Source organism: Monodelphis domestica, chromosome 3, assembly GCF_027887165.1.
Source record: "Monodelphis domestica isolate mMonDom1 chromosome 3, mMonDom1.pri, whole genome shotgun sequence".
NCBI classification, from domain to species: domain Eukaryota; kingdom Metazoa; phylum Chordata; class Mammalia; order Didelphimorphia; family Didelphidae; genus Monodelphis; species Monodelphis domestica.
The window spans coordinates 44,610,921-44,635,286 of NC_077229.1; the positions used below are offsets into that span (position 1 = coordinate 44,610,921).

General features: G+C 37.7%; 1 protein-coding gene across 2 annotated transcripts in view; it reads right to left on the reverse strand.

Moving 5' to 3' along the window:
* TCTN1 (tectonic family member 1) overlaps window positions 1–19,941 on the reverse strand; it is a 31,921-nt gene extending 11,980 nt beyond the window's left edge. For both annotated transcript variants that reach the window (XM_007489841.2, XM_007489840.2), the window contains exons 1-8: window positions 19,507–19,941; window positions 16,608–16,728; window positions 11,486–11,616; window positions 10,041–10,180; window positions 7,919–8,006; window positions 7,242–7,351; window positions 5,480–5,500; window positions 400–537 (exon numbers count right to left, since the gene is read on the reverse strand). In XM_007489841.2, coding sequence (XP_007489903.2) covers window positions 400–537; window positions 5,480–5,500; window positions 7,242–7,351; window positions 7,919–8,006; window positions 10,041–10,180; window positions 11,486–11,616; window positions 16,608–16,728; window positions 19,507–19,669 — 912 coding nt within the window. In that variant the 5' untranslated portion in view covers window positions 19,670–19,941. The remainder of the gene's footprint in view (window positions 1–399; window positions 538–5,479; window positions 5,501–7,241; window positions 7,352–7,918; window positions 8,007–10,040; window positions 10,181–11,485; window positions 11,617–16,607; window positions 16,729–19,506) is intronic.
* Window positions 19,942–24,366: the final 4,425 nt, after the last annotated feature.

Below are 24,366 nucleotides of genomic sequence, written 5' to 3' on the forward strand. Positions count from 1 at the left end.
ATATACAAAATGACAAATGCAATGTAAATAAAGTCAACATAGAGGGGCAACAAAACCCAGGTGAAACCCAATGGCCAATATTCATTACACGTTGTCAAAGTTACACAAAGGAAATGCCCCTGTTTTCTGTTAACAATTGATATATGCACTGTTTGGGTGGGAATTATCACTGTCACTCTTTATTCCTTTGTACTTCAAGATGTGATCTAATTAATTAAATTTATCTATCTTCATTAGCTAATCAACTTCTAGATGCCAAGAAGAAGAAAAATAAAAATGAGGAACTGCTAAAAAAAAAAAACTTTGGGAGGAAATTTTAGATGACTGCCCCAAGGCATGTGGCTTGATTCTGCCTTGAATAAAGCTTCACCAAAAAAAAAAATGAAATTAGGCACCTACCTTAAGAACAATATTAGTGCAGACTTCCCGACCACCAACCTTGGTGAAAGTGGGCTCCAAAGGAAGATCACTGAGGGCAAGTTGACTCAATGTTTTATTTAGAGATCTCATAAATATGGACTGGACAATTATATTAATCTACAAAGTATTATAAATGGATTATTCAACATGCTTCACAAAAATATACATCTATGACTAAGAATTCCCACAGCTACAAATCATAATTTTGCAATTTCTGTTTGTTTGTTCTGTTTGCAATATTCTGTTAGTTTGATTTAAGCCTATATTCTATTTTCATGTGACATATATAGTTCAATGTTAAAGACTGTTTGATTCTATAACATAAGCAAGACAACACTTATTGGGGGCAGCTGGGTAGCTCAGTGGATTGAGAGCCAGGCCCAGAGATGGGAGGTCCTGGGTTCAAATCTGGCCTCAGACATTTCCCAGCTGTGTGACCCTGGGCAAGTCACTTAACCCCCATCGCCTAGCCCTTACCACTCTTCTGCCTTGCAAACAATACACAGTATTGATTCCAATACAGAAGGTGAGGTCTTAAAAAAAAAAAGACAACACTTATTAAGTTTTCTTTATGCATAAAAGTACCTCTCACATGTCTAAAAGCACCCATAAGACTGTAGCAAAGCAATGCCTGTTAGCTAGTGCCTAGATCTAGCGACTAGAGGGAGGGAGACTCCTGTATCATTAAATGCATAGTCCCTGTTCAAGTCATCATAAAGACAAGCCAGATTCTTCTCATTTGTGTTCAGATTGTACCTTATGTAGGTCCTGATCACTCTCCTCCGTTCTAGTCAGTACAGTATGCAAATTTTATAGGTAATGCTGCAGTAGAATTTGAACAAAAGAGTGAACTAAGGAAGATCTCTGAGCAAGATAACACTTATTAGAAGGGACCTGCTACTTGTCAATAAATGGGTCAGTGGCTTGCCTCCATTTATGCCAAAGACCCTGAACAGACAGACTTTTTACAGGATTTTGGAGAGTACAGAATAAAGAAAAAGAAATAGGGCAGATGACATCATGGAACTGAGTACAAAATGGGACGTTATAGAGCTGAGGCACAAGGAACATGACTGGTTGGAAGTTTGGTAACTGAGGCTAGCAATGACACCTCCCTCCCTTCTTCTCCCATAAGACAAAGAAGGGCTCATTGCTGGAGTCCAGGTGCAAAGATAGTAGCCCAAACTTTTGGACAGCAAAGCAGACATCCTTGAAGGAGCTTTGTGGCTAAAGCTATCAGACCTGACTTCCTTTCTTTCTCAATGCTCTCCAAGACCAGCAAGAATTCCATGAGGCAAGAAAAGAGTAAGAAATGATTAGCAGCAGAACTGGATTTCTAAACTTGACCCACTGAATTCTAAACAGACAATTGAATTCAGAACCAAGTTCAGAAATAAAGAACCAAGACTTTTCTAGTTATAGAACAAACAGCACAAGACAAAAGCAATTACTTGTAAATAGGATCAATAAGAAAATGATACAGATCAGTTTTAATCTTCTTAGCAGCCATTATTAAGTAGCTCTAGCAAAAAGTAAGATTGGAAAGAGGAACCTAGAAGTGTATACAAACCATCCCAAACATTAAAGGAGCATCATTTACAAACTGTATTATATATTAGCTAAAATTTCAATCTTAGTCATATACCTCTAGATGGTGCTTATCAAGGTTCTAGTTCTATGATACATAAATTCCAGACCTTCACAGCTCCAGACTAGCAGAGCATCAAAAAGATGCTGATAACTTTGGGATAATAACTTTGAGGTTTTGCCAACAACTTTGAGCTGATTTGGATATGTAAATGAACTAACCCCAAGGTGGCAAAGGTCTGTTCCCCCCCCCCCCCAAAAAAAAAACCCTAGAAAAATGAGACCTCCAAGCTGCAGAATTCTTCCAACTCTGATCCATGGTTACATGAGTAACATTTTCTGCCTCTCTCCTTTTTCCCCATGCTATCTTTCTTCACCAGCCTATTCTCTGTCTCCATGCCACCATTTGTCTCTGTACCACTTTTTGCCACTTGTCCCTGCCTTTCTGGGCTTTTTACTCCCATATCTGTATTTAATTAAAGTGTAAATGCCATCCCATTTCCTGCCACAAATCTGTGGTCTTTCCCAGTAAGTATCCAAATAACTGGGTATGCCTGCCTGTCTCATAATTTCATAAATTATCAATATATCACTGAATATAAGAATCTTTCTAATTAGTAATAGTGAATAAAAGCTTTAAACTCACACCAGATATCCCTTTTTAGGAATCTTTTTAGAAAGGGGTTAGATGGGACTGACAGAAATGCTAAAAATAAAGCATCTTAAATTCAAATATCTTCGAGGGAAAGCAATGTACCTAGAATGGAGGAAATGAACTTGATTAAGCCATTCCATTATCCTAGAGAGAAATTTGAAAACTATATTATATTAGAATAGCCAGGGCTGGTTATTATGGTTTCTTGAACAGTGAGTACAAGAGAACAATACCATATGCTGGAACCAGGCCATTCCAACCTCAGAATAGAGAAAATTGTAAAATCAATTCAGTTTACATAGTTGAAATGCTATGAAAAGATAAGGAGGATGTACCAGGAATTCTTGTTTTGCACGTCTTTCTTGCTTTTTAACTGAATTCTTTCAATTAGTAACAATGTATTTTTTCTAATCATAAATATATTTATTTAAAAGATATTTTTAAAATAAGTCTTTCTACCATAAAATAGCTTTTTCTATAAGACATGAACTCTTGAAAAGGTGGAGTCAAGATGGCAGGAAAAAGGCAACAGCTCACCAAAGAATTCCCAAATTCCTCTCTAAACAACTATAAAATAATATCTCTAAATGAATCCAGGACAGCAGAACTCAAAAAAGGATAGGGGAAAACAATTTTCCATCCCAAGACAGCTTAGAAAGTTAACAAGAAGGGTCTGTTACACTGAGGTAAAAGTGGAAAGCAGTCCAATGCTAACCACTTCAGGATAGGCCCCATCTCAGCAAGCCAGCAACAGGTTTTGGAGGCAACTGAATCAACAGCAGTGGCTTCAAAAACTTTCAGCTCATAGATAATAAGGGGGTATGACAACTTGTAAGAAATTGATTACAGGAGTCTCTTTGTGGGGACTGAATGTAGTACTCTGCTGCATTACATGCAGATGCAGGTTACAATCCTGGATCATAATCCCAGAGCAAGGAGGAGCACTAGCACACTGGATCATTTGGTCACAAGGAAGTGGAGGCCCTGGTCACAATTCAGGAGGGGAAAGAGTGCATGTAGTCACTAATAGACAAGAGCCCAGGCCAGGAGAGTATTAAGCATACTTCTCCTTAGATCATACCAACTGGGAAGATTTGAAAACTTGCAGATCCCCAGAACTAGCCCTAAAAGCAGCTACACAAAGATCCTGAATTTTTAAACAAAACCCCACTCCATTTGAGGAACAGGGATCAACTTTCACCCAAGGAACTTTAACAGTTTTTATTAAGACAATTAAGAAGGAACTTTAATAGTTTTTTATTAAGACAATTAAGAAAGAAGCCAGAAAAATGATCAAACAACAAAAAATAGAAGCTGACCATAGAATGTTACTATGGTGATAGGGAAGACCAAAATATAAACTCAGAAGAATACAACAAAGTAAAAACCACTACATTCAAAGCCTCAAAGACCCAAAAAAGAATTCCTGGAAGAGTTCAAAAATGATTTTTAAAATCAAATAAGAGAGATAGAAGAAAAATTGGGAAAATAAATAGAAATGCCAAAAATCATTAAAAAAAAGGGGGGTTAACAGATTAGTAGAGGAAGTAAAAAAAAATGCTGATGAAATTAACACCTGAAAAAACAAAACAGGCCAAACAGTAAAAGTGGCACAAAAATCCACTAAAGAGAAGAAATTCTTAAAGAGCAGAATTGGCCACATGGGAAAATATGTATAAAAATTCACTGAAAAAAAGAACTTAAAAAGTAGAATTAGCCAAATAGAAAAGGAGATACAAAAGCTCACTGAAGAAAACAATTTCTTAAAAATAAGAATTTGGCAAGCAGAAGCTAATGACTTCAGGAGGCATCAAGAAACAATAAAACAAAATCAAAAGGATGGGAAAAAAATAAAAGAATATGAAATGAATCTTACCCTACAGAAAAGTAGGGGGGGGGGGACAGAGATAAGAGTAGGGTGGATGCTAATAGAAGGGAAGGTAGATTAAGGGAGGTGGTGGTAAAAAGCAAAACACTTCTGAGGACTGACAGGGTAAAAAGAAAGAGAGTGGAGCTGTGAACTGATTCTATCATTCTGGAGGCAAATTAGAAACTATGTCAAAAAAGCTATAAAGATGTGCATACCCTTTGACCCAGCAATATCACTACTAGGTTTATAGAGATTAAAGAGATTTTTTTAAAGAGATTTTAAAGAGATTTAAAATTTAAAGAGTTTAAAGAGATTAAAAACAAAAAAGAAAAGGGCCTATATGTAAAAATATTTATTACATCTCTTTTTGTGGTGGCAAAGAACTAGAAATTAAAGGGATGTCTATTAATTGGGGACTGGATAAACAAGTTACAGAATATGATTTTGATAGAATATTATTGTACTATAAGAAATGGCAAACAGATTACTCTCAGAAAAAATTTGGAAACACATATATTGATGCTAAGTGAAAAGAATATAACCAAGAGAACATTGTACCCAGTAACAGCAATACTGTGCAAAGATCAATTGTAAATGACTCAGCTATTCTCAGCAAAATAATGACCTAGACAATTCCAAAGGGCTTATAATGAAAAATGCTTATCCACTGATAGATTCTGAAGGCAGTTCAATGCATACTTTTTAAATTTTATTTTTCTTGTTTGGGTTGTTTTTTTGGTCTTTGTTTTCTTTCACAATATTACTAATATGGAAATATATTTTGCATCACTGCACTTTTATAACCTTGATCAAATTGGTTGCTCTCTCAAAGAATGGAGATGAGGGTAGGGAGGGAGAGAATTTAGAACTCAAATTTTTTTTAAACTGATGTTAAAATTGTTTTTACATGTATTGGGAAAAAATTTAAAACAAATATGATCCCTTACCTCTTTATGTGAATTAGGTACCTAGACAAAAAGAAAATAGAAACAGTTATATTTGCATATTATAGAAAATCATTATCTTTCTTTTTTTATACCTTTTCTTACAGCTAAGGGTTTTTTTTTTCTTGAAGACTTTGAAACCGAAAAATAACTGAACTTCCTGTGATCTGAATATGCTGTCAATATTCTTATCAAATTCATATTAGGGACAGAGTTTGTCATTTTGCTTCCAAATTTACTCCTAAACAGATCATGACATCAGCCAACTCTCCTGACAGTGCTAGTGTAGAGGAACATTTGAGCTTTTTCTCAATTCATTAATTAATAAGTATTTCTTGAGTACCTCCTATGTGCAAAATACTAGGAAATGGAGGAAAGGGGAAAGGGAAGGAGAAAAGCTATATAGAACATGGTTGCTGGGTTGCTGCATTCCAGTCCCTTAAAAATAATGTGGGCATTTAAGATATAAACACATGAAACTTTAACTATCAGTACAAATCAGATTATGGTAAAAGTATAATTTGAATAGAAAAGCTCAGTAGGAGACTGAATTAGATGATCTGAAAGGTCCCTTCCTGCCCTTAATCTATTAATTCTATAACCTCAAGATGATCAGATGTCTTTTAAATCTAAGATTCTATGATACTATGAGTTTTGAAGAAGAAATAAGTCTTTGGAGTATTTAGAGAAACAATGGAAGCTGGGCGTAAGCAGGGCCTTGAAAGAGGGATGGTATTCAGAAAGGCAGAGAGGAATTGGTAGGATTTCCCTTCAAGAGAGGACATGGAGGTAGGAATATGTAAAACATGTTATAAGGGGAGCCTACCCAGAGAAGGAGATTGGTATTGGAGAATAATGGGAGAAAAATCAGAATAGTAGCTTAAGGCCCAATTGTGGACATGCTGAAATGCTAGGCTACAGAGTTTGGAGTAATCACTCTTTTTGACCACGAAAAATGACAGAAAGATTAACTTTATGTAGCTCTACGGTATTCAGAAAATGGAAGTGGAGAAACCTATTAAAGGGCTGCAGGGGCAGCGAGGTGCCTCTGTAGATGGAGCACCAAGTCTGGAGCAGAAGATCCTAGATCAAATCTGGTTCAGACACTTCCTAGCTGTATGATCCTGTGCAAGTCACTTAATCCCAATTGCCCAGATCTTACTGCTCTTCTGCCTTGAAACCAATATTTAGTAAATTATTGCAAGAGCTAAAAAACAATAAGTAAAATAATAAGGTCCTTAACTTTGCCTCTTTCTCTGAGAACTGGATTATAATCAGTATAAATAAACTGCTTTGTTGTTCCTCTCACCATTTTTAGGAATTCCTAGACTACGACTTACCATCACTGCCCTTTATGCACAGTCTCCCCCATTAAATGAATAATTAAAGATAATAATTATCAGCTAGCATTTATATGGCACTTCAAGGCTTGCAAAGAGTTAGATAAAAATGATCCCAGTTTCCTCTTACAGTAACCCTAGAAGGCAGGTACTATTAGTATGGCTACTTTACAGAAGAGGAAACAGGCTAAGAGGGGGAATTGACATCCTGCAAATCTTTTGGTATCCTGATTTCTTAACGACAGAGCTTGGCACATAGGAAGGGCTTAAGAGATACTTTGCACTCATTTCATTCACTGAACTATATTGGGAAGAGTCTGGCAATCAGAGCAAATGAGACATTATGTTAGAATGAGCAAAATTACCTTAAATGGTTAAAAAGAATTCAAAGTAAGTTAGCAGGAGCATTTTCAAACTGAACTTACTGCCAAAATTTTGGGCTGGGTATAATGGTCCATATTAAGGGCTTTTATTTTACTGCACTGTTCCAGAGTTATTATTCTGCTACATTCAACAGTCTGGTCCCTCAGAAAGCCTAGAAATCAAAGCAGAATTACCAAGAAGTCTAAGCAAAATAAAAAGAAATTTCTAAAAGCAGGCACTGGAAGAAATTCCAAGTTACAAGTATGAAAAGAAAAGAGAAAAGCAAGTTGTGAAACAAGCTACGAATGGCTTGCACGTGATGCTTTTTTTCCCTTAGGGATAGCATGTGGTAGAATGGTTTTACTAAAGAACTGAGTCTACTGGGCAGTCTGGTAAGCTGCCTTCAGGGGGATAGCCACCCTTGAGGATGCCATTTGTCCACAGCAGTGTGAGTTGGACAGGTGAGCTCCAAGGATGAGAGAGGATTACATTACAGCCAGTTTCAGATTTAGATGGGAAATGTCAGTAGAATATCAGTACAGTTGCTGTGGTATTCCACAGAGCAGAATCAAAACAAAAAGGCAGAAGTTTCCAGGAAGCCAACTTCAGGTCACCATTAGAAGGGATTTTATAGCAGCAACCAGAAATGTCCAAAACAGAAAGAGTTGCCTTAGCAGACAAGTGCAATAGGACTCCCTTAACTGTGGTCAAAGAGGAATGAGAGCATATAAAGACTTACCTATAGGATTGTTATCTACACATTCAATGGAGACTGAAGGGCTTGGAAGTTTCAGAAATGAATCTGAAGTCTGCAGTGGAACACCATACTATAAAAACAAATAACCAAGAAGGCTTATGGTTATTGACAACAATCAGTACAACAAAAAACAATAATCTATTTCTAAAGAAATAGAAAAAGTGCAACTAAAATAATGAAATTTACTTTCCCAAAGCAAAACCCAATGAAGTTCTAGGAGTAACCAGATATTTAAAAATACTACAGGGGGCAGCTGGGTGGCTCAGTGGATTAAGAGCCAGGCCTAGAAATGGGAGGTCCTGGGTTCAAATCTGGCCTCAGACACTTCCCAGCTTGTGACCCTGGCCAAGTCACTTGACCCCCATTGCCTAGTCCTTACCACTCTTCTGCCTTAGAACCAATACACAGTATTGATGCTAAGATGGAAGGTGAGGGTTAAAAAAATACTTCAAAGCTGGAATCAATAAATTATTTGATACTGTATAAAGGATAGAGAGGTTGATCAGTAAAATATATAAATACATTATACAGAAACAAGTTAGCACAGTTCAACTCAAAAGATACTAGCTTTTGTGTCAACAATTCACTATTTTTTAAAAACTGTTGAGATAACTGAAAAGAAGTCTGGCAGAAACTAGGTACAGATCAACATTTCTCACTGTATACTAAGATAATCTCAAAATGCATATATGATTTAGATATAAGTGGTGATATCATAAGCAAGTGAATGGAGCATAAAAAGAAATTATCTGTCAGATCTATGAATAGGGGAAGAGTTCATGGCCAAACATGAGGTTCTGGGAATATGGATCATTTTGATTATGCAAAATTAAAAAGGCTTTGCAAAAACAAAACCAATGCTGCTAAAATTTGAAGGAAAGCAAGAAACTGGGGAGGGGGCAATGTTTTGAAACAAAACTTTTTAAAGATTGGTTTAGAAGGATAGTCAGAGTGTTTTCAGCTTTTGCTGCTAGCAACTAAGACACCATCTTGGCTCCCCCAACCATTCGAGAAGGCAATTTTGAACTATACTCAAAAAGCTATTAAACTGTGTGTTCTCTTTGACCCAGTGATTCCAATCCTCAAAGAAAGAGGAAAAGGACCTATATGTACAAAAGTATTGATAGTGGATCTTTTTATGGTGGAAAAGAATTGGAAACTGAGAGAATGTCCATCAACTGAGGAATAGCTGAACAAGTTATGGCACATAAATATGATAGAATACTGCCAGGAAATGATGAAGAGAACCATTACTGATACAAAATAAAGTAAGAACCAGGAGATCAATTTACACAATATGAGTGATGCTGTAGAAAAATCAACTATGAAAGACTTTGTAAACTTAACAGAACTAACAAATACTCTAACCCTGGTACCTTTATCAAGTGAGAATATTTCTACTGAACCAATCTAGGGACAAAAAAATCCTTGACCAATTTGGAAAGTGTAAAGGCACTGGATTAAGTGAGGTGTTATGATAGCAGAGTTGGGATGGGATTGGCTAAGAAGACTCAATTATACCTTGAGGGTTTATATATAGTGGCAGAATAGTTTGGATCATGGTATTTGGGTGGCTAACCAAGTCAAAGGTAGGAGCCATTTCAGCCCTCGAAGATATAAAATTAAATCAGATTTGAGAAGAGACCTTCAGACATGAAAAGTTAATCTAACTCTAATAATATAATAATACAAGCATTTTCCTGCATTTTGCTGAGGCCAAGAACAATGAAAATAACTACAAAAAGAATGCATACTTAATGGAGGTTTAAAAGACCTATTTTTTGCCCTTCCTATAAAGTATTTGTTTCTTCTATCTTGGTTAGCATTTCTATATTAGTTACAAAATTTAAGCTTATAATGTAAATTCTATATTATCACAAAACTAGCTTTCCTGACATCTTGCAAGATTCAATTCAATTCAAAAAGCATTTTAAGTGCAGGATACTATGCTAAACATCAGGAATAAGAAGATGAAATTAAACAAGATCCCTGCCTTAAAGAAGTATACAATCCCAGTAAATAAGATAGATGAAAGTACATTTTCCAGTGTGATGATCTATAGTCTTAGAAAGGGGACATCACTAAAATCAGCTTCTCTACTTACCTTGTATTTCGTTCCTAATATAGATGGATGAAATATGTCTGATTCTTTATTGCTGGCAAAATTAGCAGAGATTTTCATGAACTTATCAAAATTATTTTCATTAGGGAATTTGGGAGTAATAAAGGAAAATGCCAATTTATCTGTTGTGAAAGAAAATGTCAATGTCAACATAAAAGCTTTTCAAGAATATACCTTGAAACAGAATTAAGAGCAATATAAGAAATGTATTCATTTGAAAGGCATCATCAGGTTAAACCCAACTGTTGCCATAGAATCCTCTTCTATACCCTTGCCACTGTATCTCTACCAGACTCCAGGTTCCTCTTCTGTAAAATGAAGAGGCTGCATCATATGATTTGCAAGGCCCCTTGCAACTCATGACACATCATTCTATTGTTCTACCTGCTTGGATTCTGGAAAGTCAGTGGATTGGGCATACTTGGCATCACAATATGGAAAGAAAACTAAATAATGGCTGTTGTACTCTATAGACCAACAATACAATGGAGCCAATTATAAAGTCAACTCTGTTCTCCATCCTATAGACTAGATACATAGTTGTCAATAATCTACCTTAGAGAAGGAAGCCCTCTCTAGGCTAAAAAAATTTTAATTTTTACATGTCATACTGGAAATAGAGAAAGATTACTCCCTCATCCCATTCTATCCTCTCCCCCCCAAAAAAAGCACTGGAGGGTAGTTCTTCTGTTTTCTACAAGCCAGAAGAATAAAAGTGGTCTGCATTTATCTTTGAATATGTCCGCAAACAGAAAAATGATTTTCAGTAGCATTATTTCATGTTATAAGTTACAAATCAGTAACTTAAGCTCTTACTCTTTCATATTTATGAGAATAACTGAATAAGAATATTAATATAATTTTGATAAAAACAATGAACTGTAAGGGTGAAAAATATTTTTTAAAAGATAAGCAGTACCATAAATGAAGCCCCATGATCTCTCTAATCTCTCAAGTCCTAGTGGCATTTTTAAATCCCTATTCTCTGAAGATGGGCCCTGATCAATGCTAAATGAACTGATAAAAATAAATACCTTGTTTTTATGCAAATCTCAATAAAAATAAAAGCGAAAAAGGAAAAAGGAACTACAGCTACTATTCAAAGCTATCCCATTACAACAAAGAGGAAGTCAAATTAAAAAAAAACATTCAGAAAAAAATCAAATAGCTCAGTATATTACAAATTATGAAACAATAAACACAATTACTTCAAAAGAAAAGCTATTGATATGCAGTTAGTTGAGTTCCTTGAAGAGATTTGCAAAGGAGAGAGAAAAGAGGAGAAAAAACTCCCTTTTACCTTTGCTATACCACAAGGATTAGATTACTGAAATCTTGAATTCAGTCTTTATTCTTGCTACAAAAGAGGTTTAAAGGAAGCTTTTCCCCTGTGTCTTAACTAAATGTACTTTTCATTAAATACTCACAGTTTAGAATGTTGATGCAGAAAAAAGATGGATTGGATTGCTCAATTACTTTAAATACTCTTTGAGGTGGATATGCTGTAAAGTTAATAGAATATACAGCTACCTTCTGAATGCAGAACTGATTATTCTCGCTGAAAACACAAAAAGTTATAAGGGAAGAATTTATGACCAAACAAGAGATAGAGAACACTATAAGGTGTAAAATAAATAATTGTTATTATATTATATTTAAAAGGTTTGTACAAGCAAAATCAATGCAATCAAGATTAGAAAGGAAACAACAAACTGGGGGGGGAGGGATTTCTATAACAATTTCTCTGATAAAGGTCTCATTTCTCATATATATAAAGAACTAAGTCAAGAATCTAAGTCATTCCCCAATTGACAAATGATCAAAGGATATGAATAGACAGTTTTCAGATAAAGAAATCAAAACTATTAATAATCATATTTTAAAATGTTCTAAATCCCTCTTAACTAGAGAAATGCAAATTAAAACTCTAAAGTACCATCTCACACCTATCAGATTGGTCAATATGAGAGTAAAGGAAAATGATAAATGTTAGAGGGGATATGGCAAAATTGGGACACTAATGCATTAGTGGTGGAGTTGTGAATTGATCCAACCATTCTAGAGGGCAATTTGGAATTATGCCCAAAGGGCTATAAAAGAATATATGCCTTTTGGTCCAGTAATACCACTATTGGGTCTGTATCCCAAAGAGATTTTTTTTAATGGGAAATTAAATAGGAAAGAACATAAAATTGTACAAAAATATTTATAGCTGCTCCTTTTTATGGTGGCAAAGAATCGGAAACTAAAGGATTCTTCCTCAACTGGGGAATGGCTGAACAAATTGTGGTTTATGATGGAATACTATTGTGCTATGAGAAATGATGAACAGGATGATTTTAGAAAGAGCTGGAAAGACCTAGGTGAACTGATGCAGAGTGAAATAAGCAGAACCAGGAGGAGATCATTATACACAGTAACTGCAATACTATGGAACAATCAAATGTGATAGGCTTTGTTACTAATAGCAATACAGTGATCCAGGACAATTCTGAGGACTTATTAAAAAAAAATGCTATCCACCTCCAGAGAAAGAATCGTTGGAGTATAAATGCAGGTGGAAAAAATATGATTTATCACTTGTTTATTTGGATATATGTTTTGGGGTTTCAGTTTTATAAGATTATTCACAAAAGTGATTGTGGAAATGTGTTTTGCATGATAATATATGTATAACCCAGACTGAATTACCTGTCACCTCTGGGAGGAGGAGGAAATAAGGGGGGGGGGGGGAGGATTCAATATGGATCATATGACTTTGGGAAACTTATGTGGAAATTTTTTTAAATAAAAAAATTAATTAAAACAGTTATAAGGGCTACAATACAGATCATTTTGACAAGAGTGGCTTAAAACGGTCAGATGGATATAATATCCTTAGTTAACAGTTTTGCTGAGACTATTTGTGAATATATGATATGTTAGAAATAGATATATATTGCTGAGTTTATTCACTGACCTTTTAAAGTCAAGCATTTTTTTATTCTGCTTTTTTTGTAATAAGAAAAAATAAATCTAGACATGTATAAATAACCACCAAGAAACTTAGTACAATATGAAAAGGCAAGGGCTTTGTGATACAAGTAATCATTAAAAAACAAGAAATTAGGGTAACAATCCATAGAGGCTTGGATTACAATTTTGTTTGTAACCTTGACATTAGGAATGACTCAAGAATTCCTAGTCTGCTGAATAAAGTTATGAATTTAAGATAGTAAGAATATATCATACTGAATAAGAAAGAACACATCTGTCTAAAATTATCTGATGTTTTTTGTGCTTAGAAGTCATGGCATAACCAAGTAGATAGTCTACTCAGGAGGTGACAGGTGGCAATCAATTTGACAGATGGATGGACCAGATGATGAAGCAGGAAGATGCAGAAGTAGAGGTAGGTAGTTAACTGGAAAAAAAGTTAGGAAGATGATACCAGCAGCATTTATGAAAAGATAGTTTTCACAGTAGTTAACGATGATACTGATAAATGACAACTGAAGCAGAATTGAAAGCAGGAGGCAGAGATAGCAGACCTGCTAAAAGCAAGGAAAATCATCTGATCAGTCTGTTCCTGTTTATTTGGTCATTGCTGCTAGGCACTGTTGTGGAGCATAAGGCAATAAATCTCTTAAGGAACTTGAAATGCAGATAAGGCATACACACATAAAAAGGATAACTAACAATTTAAGGAAGCAAATGATAGTTGCCAAGTGAGTACTGCACAGAACAGAAATTAGGACTCTAAGGAACAAGACATCACTTGCAAGTGGACTGATCAGAAAGGAGAGGGAACTTCACTGGACCTTGAAAGATTGAAAAGGTGCAGGAGAATAGGGAAGTAATCCTTGGGAGGTGGAGAGAAAAGAGAGAACAAGTGGTACAGTGGTAGGGATGGATGAGCACAATTTGAGAAGAGTGAGAACAATTTGCAGATAAAATAAGGGAGCATTGAATGTTTAAGGTAAGGTTTTTGAATATTATTCTGAAGGCAATCAAAAAACATTAAAGGTTTCTATCTAGGAATGTGACATGCAGAATTTAGGAAGGTTAATCTAATGATGGTTCATGTAATGGGCTAGAATAGAGAAAGAAAAAGGGCCAAGACTCTACTAGTGAGGAGATTGTTACCGTAGTGCAATAATGAGATGATAAAAGTATGAACTAAAAAAGTCTCAATGAAAACAAAAAATTGAGAAAAATAGTTATGCAGGAAAGTCAATATGTTAAGAATAATTGTAGCAAAAAATTATAAACATTTTAAATTAACTTTCCATCAACAAGAAAATGAAAATTAACCCCTTCCCCAAACTTTCTGCTTAATTGATATTTTATGTTTTAGAAATGGGACAAAGTCCCATTCTAATGAAGAGGAGGTTCTTAAAGCCTATGCAGGGGAGCATAAACTCTGGAAGTTTCTCTAAAATGAGAAAAGCTTTGAGTATGATCCAGTTACAGATTAAATCTGCTTTCTGAGGGTTGGCCTATCTAGAAATAGGCATCACTGATACATTGGCCACTTGGTGATTAATTTTTTGACCAAAGAAAATCATTTAAAAATTGGAAAATACAAAATGGGACTCAATCTTTCTACTTTAATAGTGACAATTGCTGATAAGGAGGCGAAGAAGCATAGTTTTTACCTTGACCATAAATAGCAGCTTATACACTGGGACTCTTATGAGATCCTTGTTCAATGAATGGATGGATAAACATTGCACCTACCTTGATTCTCTTACTATAAATGAAATGAGAAAGCAAAAAAAAGTTACAGATAAATAGAAAGTTCATAATGTCTCCATAGGAAGGAAAATAAAGGAATTAGTGGAGTTCACTCTGGCATGCATCTAAAGGTAACAAGAAGCATCATTTTCTAAGGCATTCATTACCTCATATTTGCAAAAATGATGGTAGTTTCTATTTCCATCTTTGTTGTGGAAAATAACAAGATGAAGTCTACTCATTGGTTGATCAAGCATTTAAGTCTCAGCACTGGGCTGGGCTCTAGAGCTACAAAGTCAATGGAGATAACAAAGAGCCTCTGCCCTCAAGAAGCTTGTATTCTAGCATGGGTGACAAGGCATACAAAAAAGATACAAGGTAATCTTGGAGGGAAGGCTACACTAGCACTTGGAAGACCTAGGAAAGGATTCATGAAGGTGATCCTTGAGGTGAGTTTTAGAGGAAACCAGGAATTCCAAGGGGTAGAGGAAAAGAGGGGGAATATTTCAGGCATGGCCAACAGCCAGGCTAAAGAACTCTGTGAGACCAACCCTCTAGTTAAATCAAAATATACTTTAATACTTAATGACTTCAATGAATGTATGTAGGAGAGGATGGCAAAAAAAAAATGCTGGAAACTATGGTTCAAGAGTAAGAAGATAGGCCAAAAGCTTCCGGACTGCACAGAAACCTTACCTATATTAATTGTAAACTCCTTTAAGAAAACCATTAGAAAAGGTAACTGATAGGTAGCTGTCATGCTCCACTAATATCCATATTATGAGAAGCTGAGGAAGGCCCCCAGTACAGTGAGGGTGGGCCCTGCCCACCATGGCAGGTCGTGTGGAGCTTAGGGTCATATAGGATATGCAGATATGGAAGCATTGCGATCTGCATTGTTAGAGGGAGTAGTAACATGGAGGAAACAACAAATCCATTGAGATACTGAAGGAATGGACCCGTTTTTCCTTTGCTCAGCAAAAAAGCTTTGATGAAAGCATCCTGTATAACTCTAAAGAGCATTCAATCTCTCAAATAACACTCAGTAAGCCTTCTATAAAGCTACAGTTAAATTATCTCTCCCAGAACAATAAGTTAGCCTCCTCATCCTACTATCTGCATCAATTATCTTCCTCTGAGCACTTACTTTTTTAAAGCCTTGAAATGTGAATAATTCAAACGAGTCTTCAAATTCTAATCATCTGAGGATGCTGTTTTCCATTGTTCTTATGTACAATACGAACTAACAGAATTTTTGGAAAATTTACCATTCAGAAGTCTAAACAAAGTCTTCCTACCTGTTGAATTCTGTCATCTGCAAAAACTGTATGAAATCAAACTATAGCTTTTTTCTAAAAATCGTTCATAAAAATAGCTTGCTGATGTTATAAAAATGGGACGTGAAGTTTGTTGATGATTTCAAAACTGAAATACATTTTCTAAGCAGAAATTCTGAGGGCACAAGGGATAGCACCTTGCACTTCTAAACAACATTAAGCTCTCTCTTATCCCTGCCTTGTTATCTGGCTAGTCCCATACCAAGAGGAGATTGCTGTGATGATATCTGTCCCATTGATAAATCACTAGAGGGCCTAATGGCTGACTTGAAATGATCTGAAATAATCCACTGAACTGAAGAAAACAAATTTTAGTTTCCTTCCGGTGACAAAGTTTTCAAACAATGGATAAACAATTGAAATGGTACGCTAGTTTTCTGTAAATGCTAAAAGAACAAAGATTGGGTGAATACTCTAGATTCATCAGAAAGCAATGGAGGAATTAGTATCAAGTGTCAATCCCATACTACTAGAGTCACCAAAGTTGTAAACTTACTTGACAACTGGAACTGAGCATTTTGAGAAAACACTGAAATCTGTGGGACTGCAGTCAGGATCACAGCAGCAGTTAATATCACATTCTTCTACTAATAGGTCACACACACACAAAGCAGTAACTAGAAAAAACAGAGCAGGTCAACAAACTGTCATCTAAGTTGTTATAATACACCACGTATTTTAAGATGGAGGCAAGACCTGTGATTTCATTGGTACAGGGAACTCCCAAAATTCCTTCCACCAATGAGGGTCAGCACTTTCTCAGCAATTTATGGTTTTAAAGAATTGCCTGAGAGTTTCAGGGACTTGCCTTGGTCACAAAGCCACCATGTCAGAGGCAGAACTAGAACCCAGATCATTCTGGCTTTGAAGCCCCTCTCTACCATATATTTTACTAATATAAAATCTAATGACTTCCAAAGTTACATATGAATTTTCCTAATGCTGTTTTGGGGGAATTAACTATTGCAAAGTAACAAATTGGAGCATGAAAATATTAGATTGTCATTTTTTAAATCCATGGATATATTTTTTTTTATATAAGATATTTTCCCAGCATCCAAATAATGTCTCCTTCAAAGTACCTTCCCCACAATACTTTGTTAACAGAAGGGTGGGATATATTCCTTAACTTTTGATAGTACAAGAATAGCACTGATCATTGTATTTGACCAGAGTTCTGTTGTCTCTCAATGTTTGACTTCATTTTCAGGGCTGTAGACAGTGCATACAGTAGATCTTTTATGAGGAATGAAACATGCTTTATCATAAGATGATTCAACTTGTCAAAAAAATTTTGAATGAGGAAACTGAGGCCCAACATAATGTCCGTTTTCCTCTTTGGGAAAAAAAGCAAAGACTAGGATACAAAATACGTCATCAACTAGAGAATAGATGAACAAATAACTGGTGGTAAATGATATAATGTATTTTATTATGCCTGAAGAAATTATGAATATGAGATTCTTTGAAATATGAACTGACTGCAAATATGAATAACATGGCAATAGGTTTTGGACAATGATACAAGCATAACCCAGTGGAACTGCTTGTCAGCTCCAGGAGCGGGGGAGGAAAGAGCAGGAAAGGGGATCATGAATCATGTAACCATGCAAAAATACTCTAAATAAAAAAAGGGGGAAAAAGAAATATAGACTGAAATAAGCTGAACCAGAAGAGCAATTTAGGGAATGACCAAAATCATAATATGAGGGGAAACAATGCAAAAAAGAACTTCAATAAAACAAGTTTTAAGATGCCCTGAAAAAAGTATAGAAGACTCAGTAGAGCAATTCTATTACCTTACAAAATGTAATATGTGTGTGTGGACACATCTACACACACTGCTTTTTTCAAAGCATATGGCAGGGAGCAGCTATGTGGCTCAGTGGATAGAGTGCCAGGCCTGGGGTCAGGAGGACCTGGGTTCAAATCTGGATAAAGATATTTCTTAGCTGTGTGACCCTCTAGCCCTTACTGCTCTTCTGCCTTGGAATCAATACTTAGTATCAATCCTAAAATAGAAGATAAGCATTTTTTTTTAAATAAGCATATGACAGATTTGGGTCAAATGCCTGGAGTTCCCAGGACTGAAGAGGCCAAAGCTTATGGATCACTGGACTTAGGAGTTCTGAGACACCACAAGGCTAAAGCACATTGGGTGTCTAAGTCTGAAGCTAAAATGGTGAACACAGGCAGCCTCAGAGGAGGTTAACAGAACCAAGATGGAAAAAGAATAAATCAAAGCTACACTGCCAATTAATGGTGAGTGGGTCCTGTTGAATGGCTATCCACTATGTTAAGACTCCAATTTAAACGTGACTGAAGATTCTAGTTGTATGAACCCTGAGTAAATCCTTCAACCTCTGTTTGCCTCAGTTTCCTCATCTATAAAATGGTGATTATAATGGCACCTACTAGCAGGGTGGTGGTGAGGATCAAATGAGAGAGCACGATAAAATGCTTTGCAAACTTTAATGTTTATATGTGCATATATTTTATATAAGTAAAATAATGTTTATATTTATATAGTCATGTAAATGTCAGCTGTTATGTTATTATGTCTATTTGTTGTTATTCCCTAACACATTTCTAGCTACTTTTAGGTATCTTATCCTGGCACCTGCCTTTAGAAAACATATAGGGGCAGCTGGGTGGCTCTGTAGATTGAGAGTCAGGCCTAGAGATGGGAAGTCCTTGGTTCAGATCTGGCCTCAGACACTTCCTCGTTGTATGACCCTGGGCAAGTCACTTAACTCCCATAGCCTAGCCCTTACTGCTCTTCTGTCCTAGAAGCAATACCCAGTATTGATTCTAAGATGGAGGGTAAGGGTTTTATTAGAGGACAAAGCACTGGACCTGGAGTCAGGAGAGTCTTCCTCAGACCCTAACTAGCTGTTTTGACCCAGGGTAAATCACTTAATCCGTTTGACTCAGTTTCATTATCTATAAAATGAGTAGACTAGCCGCACTTCTCTAGCTCGGGTTGTTGTGAAGACTATGAGTTATCACATATAAAATGGTCTGCAAACCTTAACGAGCTATATCAATGTTTGCTGTTTTTATTATAATTAAGCCTCCAGGATGCACTTTTATATTTGCTTCTCGCAGTACAGGCTTGCTGCCTGATCGGGAGAGCTCTGCGAACAGCAAGCACTTAACAGATGCTATAGCATTAGTGGTAGTACCTACTTGCTGGGGTCTCACTACGTGGCTCCTCCTCAGCACCAGTACCCCATCCCCAACACACACACACACACACACACACACACACACACACACACACACACACAGGGTGTTCTAGGTGCACACAGCAGGCGCTTAATAAATGTTGGGGTCCATCGCGGGGTCCGGGCCGTGTTTCCTGGCTGATCCGCCCCCGCCTCCTCGGTACCCACCATCCGTGACTGGTCTGGGCCTCTTGGAACTCCACATCAGCTCCTGGGAGTTCATCGTGACCCCCGCGGGCTCGTGGGCCTTGGTCACGGGAGGGTCGTCCCTGGGGGTCCCGGCCAGAAGGAACAGCAGCACCAGCAGCACCAGCAGCCCCCGGGACCCCATCTTCAGGCCACGCCGGAAACGCGCGTCGCCCTGGCAACAACCTCAGGCCGCCGCGGGGCATCACGGGAGGAGGAGGGCTAGGGAAAGGGAGCCAGGCGGAGCGAGCGGGAAAGGCAGAACGGAATGGGGCGAGCCAGGGACGGGTTAAAACCCGCCGAGGGAGGGGAAGGGAGGGAAGGGGAGATGACGCCAGGAGAAGTGAGCAGCTTCCGAGGGCCGGGGGAGGCTGCTGTCGGGGGCGTAGAGCGATGGGACCCTGGGGGAGGAGGATGACGTCAGAGACATCGAACATCATTTCTAAGGGGAGGAGATTGACGTCAAGGGGAGGTAACAAGTAAATCCAGGGAAAGGGTGGAGATTGACGTCAGCATGGAAGAGCGAGGTTAGAGACCTAGAAGGGGTTGACGTCAGGGATTCAGGGCCCTCCCCTCCCCCTACCCCACCTCACCCTCGCTCTGGAAGAGAGGAAGATCAATGTCAGGGACAGAGCCTGTATGGGGAACTAGAAGGAAATGACGTTGGGGGGCCCAGAATAAAAATGGAAGATGACGTCAGAAAGTCTTGTCTGTCTCTCTCACATACACACACACCACACACAACATACTCCCAAGAGAAGCAGAGAGCACAATGTCTGGGAAACTGGAAGGGATGACGTTGTGGGGCCCAAGAATGAAAGATGAAGTCAGTGGCTCAGAATACCATCCACCCACCCCACGCACGCGCGGGTGCACAGGAAAAAGATTAATGTCAGGGACACAGAATGTGTCTAGGGGATTGAAAGGACATGTCGGGTGCAGAGTAAAGTCCAGGTACAGGACAGAGATGTTGTCAGAGTTCTCAGAGCCAACTGAGGGATAGAGAGGGAGACTGACTTCAACAACTCAGAACCAAGTTGAGGAGCTGGAAAAGCGCTAATGAGGCTGATGACAGCAGTAGTGCAGCCCAAAGTTGAGGAATTGGAAGAAACTGACGTCAGAGAGCAACGGTAGAAAAGGAGAGGGGGATTCATGCCAGGGTTGTTAACTTGGAAAAACACAGAACCACTAAAATGGTCAGAAGAACCAAACCTCTAATCAGGTCAGAGACAAGTTTGTTGTATTCCTCACCACACGGAGTCCCCACCAAGCCAAGGCTCTGGGACTCTGGGAACAGTATCTCTGAGAGAATGCACTGACAAAGATGACTCTCCAAAGAGTAACAGAACTTGAGGGTCTCATATACCTTGGGCGGAGGAAGGGGGAAGAACAAGGGCAGGGAAGAAGGATTGACTAGCTCTACATTGGATACAAGGAAGGGAGGAGCCCAGGGCATGACTGACAAGAAGCCGCTGATGCTTTGCACTAGCTACAAAAAAAGATGATTCCAGCCAGGGGCTGAATGACCACGTTAATGTTGATAAACTTTTAAAACTAAACAAAGAGGGGGCAGCTGGGTGGCTCAGTGGATTGAGAGCCAGGCCTAGAAATGGGAGGTCCTGGATTCAAAACTGATCTCAGACACTTCCCAGCTGTGTGACCCTGGGCAAGTCACTTAACCCCCATTGCCTAGTCCTTACCAGTCTTCTGCCTTGGAAGCAATGTACAGTATTCTAATTCCAAGACAATTGGAAGCAATTCCAAGACAGAAGGTAAGGATTTAAAAAAAAAATAAAGGATACCTAAGGCTTGACTGACTACTAATTTTATCTAAACTGGGCTCATGAAGTACCTCAAAATCTATTGTTCATTTCAGAGGTAGTGTCAGTTAAGTCACTCAGGTCAGTCAAGGACTTCCCCCAAGGCAAGTTCCTAAAAGGCAAAGGGGCAAACTTGGGTTTCCAGAAATAGAGTTGACAGGGTCATAAAGCAAGTCCAGGGAACTGGAAAGGGATGATAACAGGGACTCCAAATATAGTTAAGGAGTGGAAAAGAAAGACATGGACAAGGAACAAATCTATGCAACTATTAGAGTCTGGCCATGTGGAAGCACAAGGAGAGGTTAAGAAATTGGAAGAGGATGACCAAGGGAGCCTAGGAACTAAGAGAGGTTGATGCCAGTCAATGAACCTAGGGAAAGTGTAGGCATTCATGTCAAGGGTACAGAGGATGGCACCAGGGGCTGCAAAATGAGGAATGGAAGCACATGGTATCATGAGCATCTAGGAGAGGGGAAGAGATTGACATGAGGGATGTAAAGAGGGGTTAGAGAAAATGAAGTCAGAAATAGAGAGCCTGAGGAAGAAGAGGAGATTAATGCAGAACATGGGAGGTGGAGAATGTCAGGAGAACTCACTAAGATTAGGGAACTAGAGGCAGTTGACATTCAGGGCTCAAAGCACAGTTTAGGGAACTGGAGGAAGATGTCAGGGGTGCAAAGTAAATAAGGCTTGGGATGTGGAAGAGGATTATTTCATTATTAAATGTATTTTATTTTTCCCCAATTACATGTAATTCCAACATTTTTCAAAGATTACTGAGTCTTGAATTCTCTCCCATTCCCCAACCCCCTTGATTTGGTAAGCAATCTCACATAGATTTTACATGTGCAATCATGTAAAACATTTTTTCCATGTTAATCCTTTTGTGGAAGGAAACTCAAATAGAGAAGAAAATGAAAAAAAGTTTGCTTTGGTCTGGTTTCAGACTTAGTTCTTTTTCTCTGGAAGTAGATGGCATTTTTATCATGAGTCCTGTGGGATAGTTTTGGATCACTGCATTGCTGAGAAAAGCTATTACTCACAGTTGTTTGTTGTAAAGAATTCCTGTCACTGTACAGTGACTTTCTCCTGGTTCTGCTTATTTCACTCTACTTCAGTTTGTGTAATCTTCCCAGGTTTTTCTGAGCTCTTCTTGCTTGCCATTTTTTACAATACAATAGTATTCCATTACAATCATATACTGCAGCTTACTCAACCATTCCCAGTTGATGAGTACCCCCTCATTTACCTTTGTCCCTCTAAAAAAAAGTTTTAAATTTTTTTGTCTATATAGGTCCTTCCCCTTTTTGGTTTTTATCTGTTTGGGATACAAACCTGGTAATGGTATTGCCAGGTTAAAAGGTATGTACTGTTTTATAGCCCTTCTGGTATAGGTCCAAATTGCTCTCCTGATAGAAACACAGAAGAATCACATGGCTTGATCACATGGGTCAATGAGGATATGATAGGGGATGTAGACTCTAAGAGATCACACTGGTGCAAATATCAATAATAGGGAAATAGGTCTTGATCAATGACACCTGTAAAACCCAGTGTAATTGTGCGTCAGCTACAGGAGGAGAGTTAAGGGAAGACAGGAAAAGAACATGAAACTTGTAACTATGGAAAATATTCTAAACTAATTAATTAAACAAAAATTTCCAAAACTTAAAAAAAATTGCTCTCCTGAATGATTGAATCAGTTCACAACTCCCCCAACAATGCATTCACATCCCAGTTTTCCCATATCCCCTTCTAAGTTTTGTTATTTTCCTTTTCTGACATAATAGCCAATCTAATAGGTGTGGGATGGTAAAGAAAATTGCTTCAAAGGAGCAAAGCAATCATAGGAAGCTGGACGAAGGTCACTAGAGACACAGAGCAATTTTGAAAAAGGAAGGATTATAGTATCAGGAGAGCCAAAAGAGCTTAGGGGTGGGGGAGAAACAAGGACAAGTTGTTGGGAGTTGGGGAATGAAGAAGTGGGAGAGGGGGTATAAGGAGAAGAACTCTGACCTGGGAGTCAGGAGACCTGGGTATGTTCTGCTGCTGGTGGTAAGATTGCCAAAAGAAGACTCAGATTGAATCCCAGATCTAATTATTACTGCCCATATGACTTTGGGCTAATGGAACGACTTCTCTGTGTCTCCAGTTGCTCATTCATAAAGAGAAGAGTTTATATCTTTTAGGTCACTTTCAGCTCTGAGAGAAGCAGTATAGCATCATCAAAAGAGACAGTAGTGAAAAGCACTTTGGATGTGAGTTAAAGGAACTGAATTCTAATCCTGACTCTTCTGCTTACTACATTGTGACTTTGAACAAATTCCTCAACCACAATGAACCTCAGTTTCCTCATCTATAAACTCTTTATGATCCTTTCCAGCTATAAATTTATGATCCTATGACTTACAAAATTATACAGAAATAAAATCAGGAGAAACAGAATAGCCCATACACTAATGATATGTATATAAGGAACACATGACTGCATACTGGGGAGTCCAAGGTTCAAAGCTTATCTCTGATACTACCTGTATGACTATGGAAAAGCTGCTTAACCTCTCTAAACCTCATTTTTCTGCTCTGTAAAATGGGGATAATAAAATACAAGAATGATAATAACATGATACAATATCTATCTTATGGTTGTGAATGAATGAATGTAAATGCATTTATTAAACCTTTACTTAGAAAGGGGACAAAAACAAACCTTTTGCTTGTTTTTTCCTTTATTTGTATTTGCACTGTGTATTACAACATTACTGTACTTTATATATTATTTTGTTCTTTATTTTGTTATGTTTATTTGGTTCTTAGCCTAACAAGAAACTTTAAACTATTCAAAGTGAGGGCCAGGTTGCTGTACTAACAAGCATTCTCCAAGGCTTTTTTACTCACAGTCTGACTTTCTAGAGAATTGAGATCCAATTATTTGAGACGCTCAAGATGTCAGGAATCTCCCTCACCACTACAACCACCACAACTCTATTGCTGGCAAGAATCTCTAACCCTTCTCCCTTAC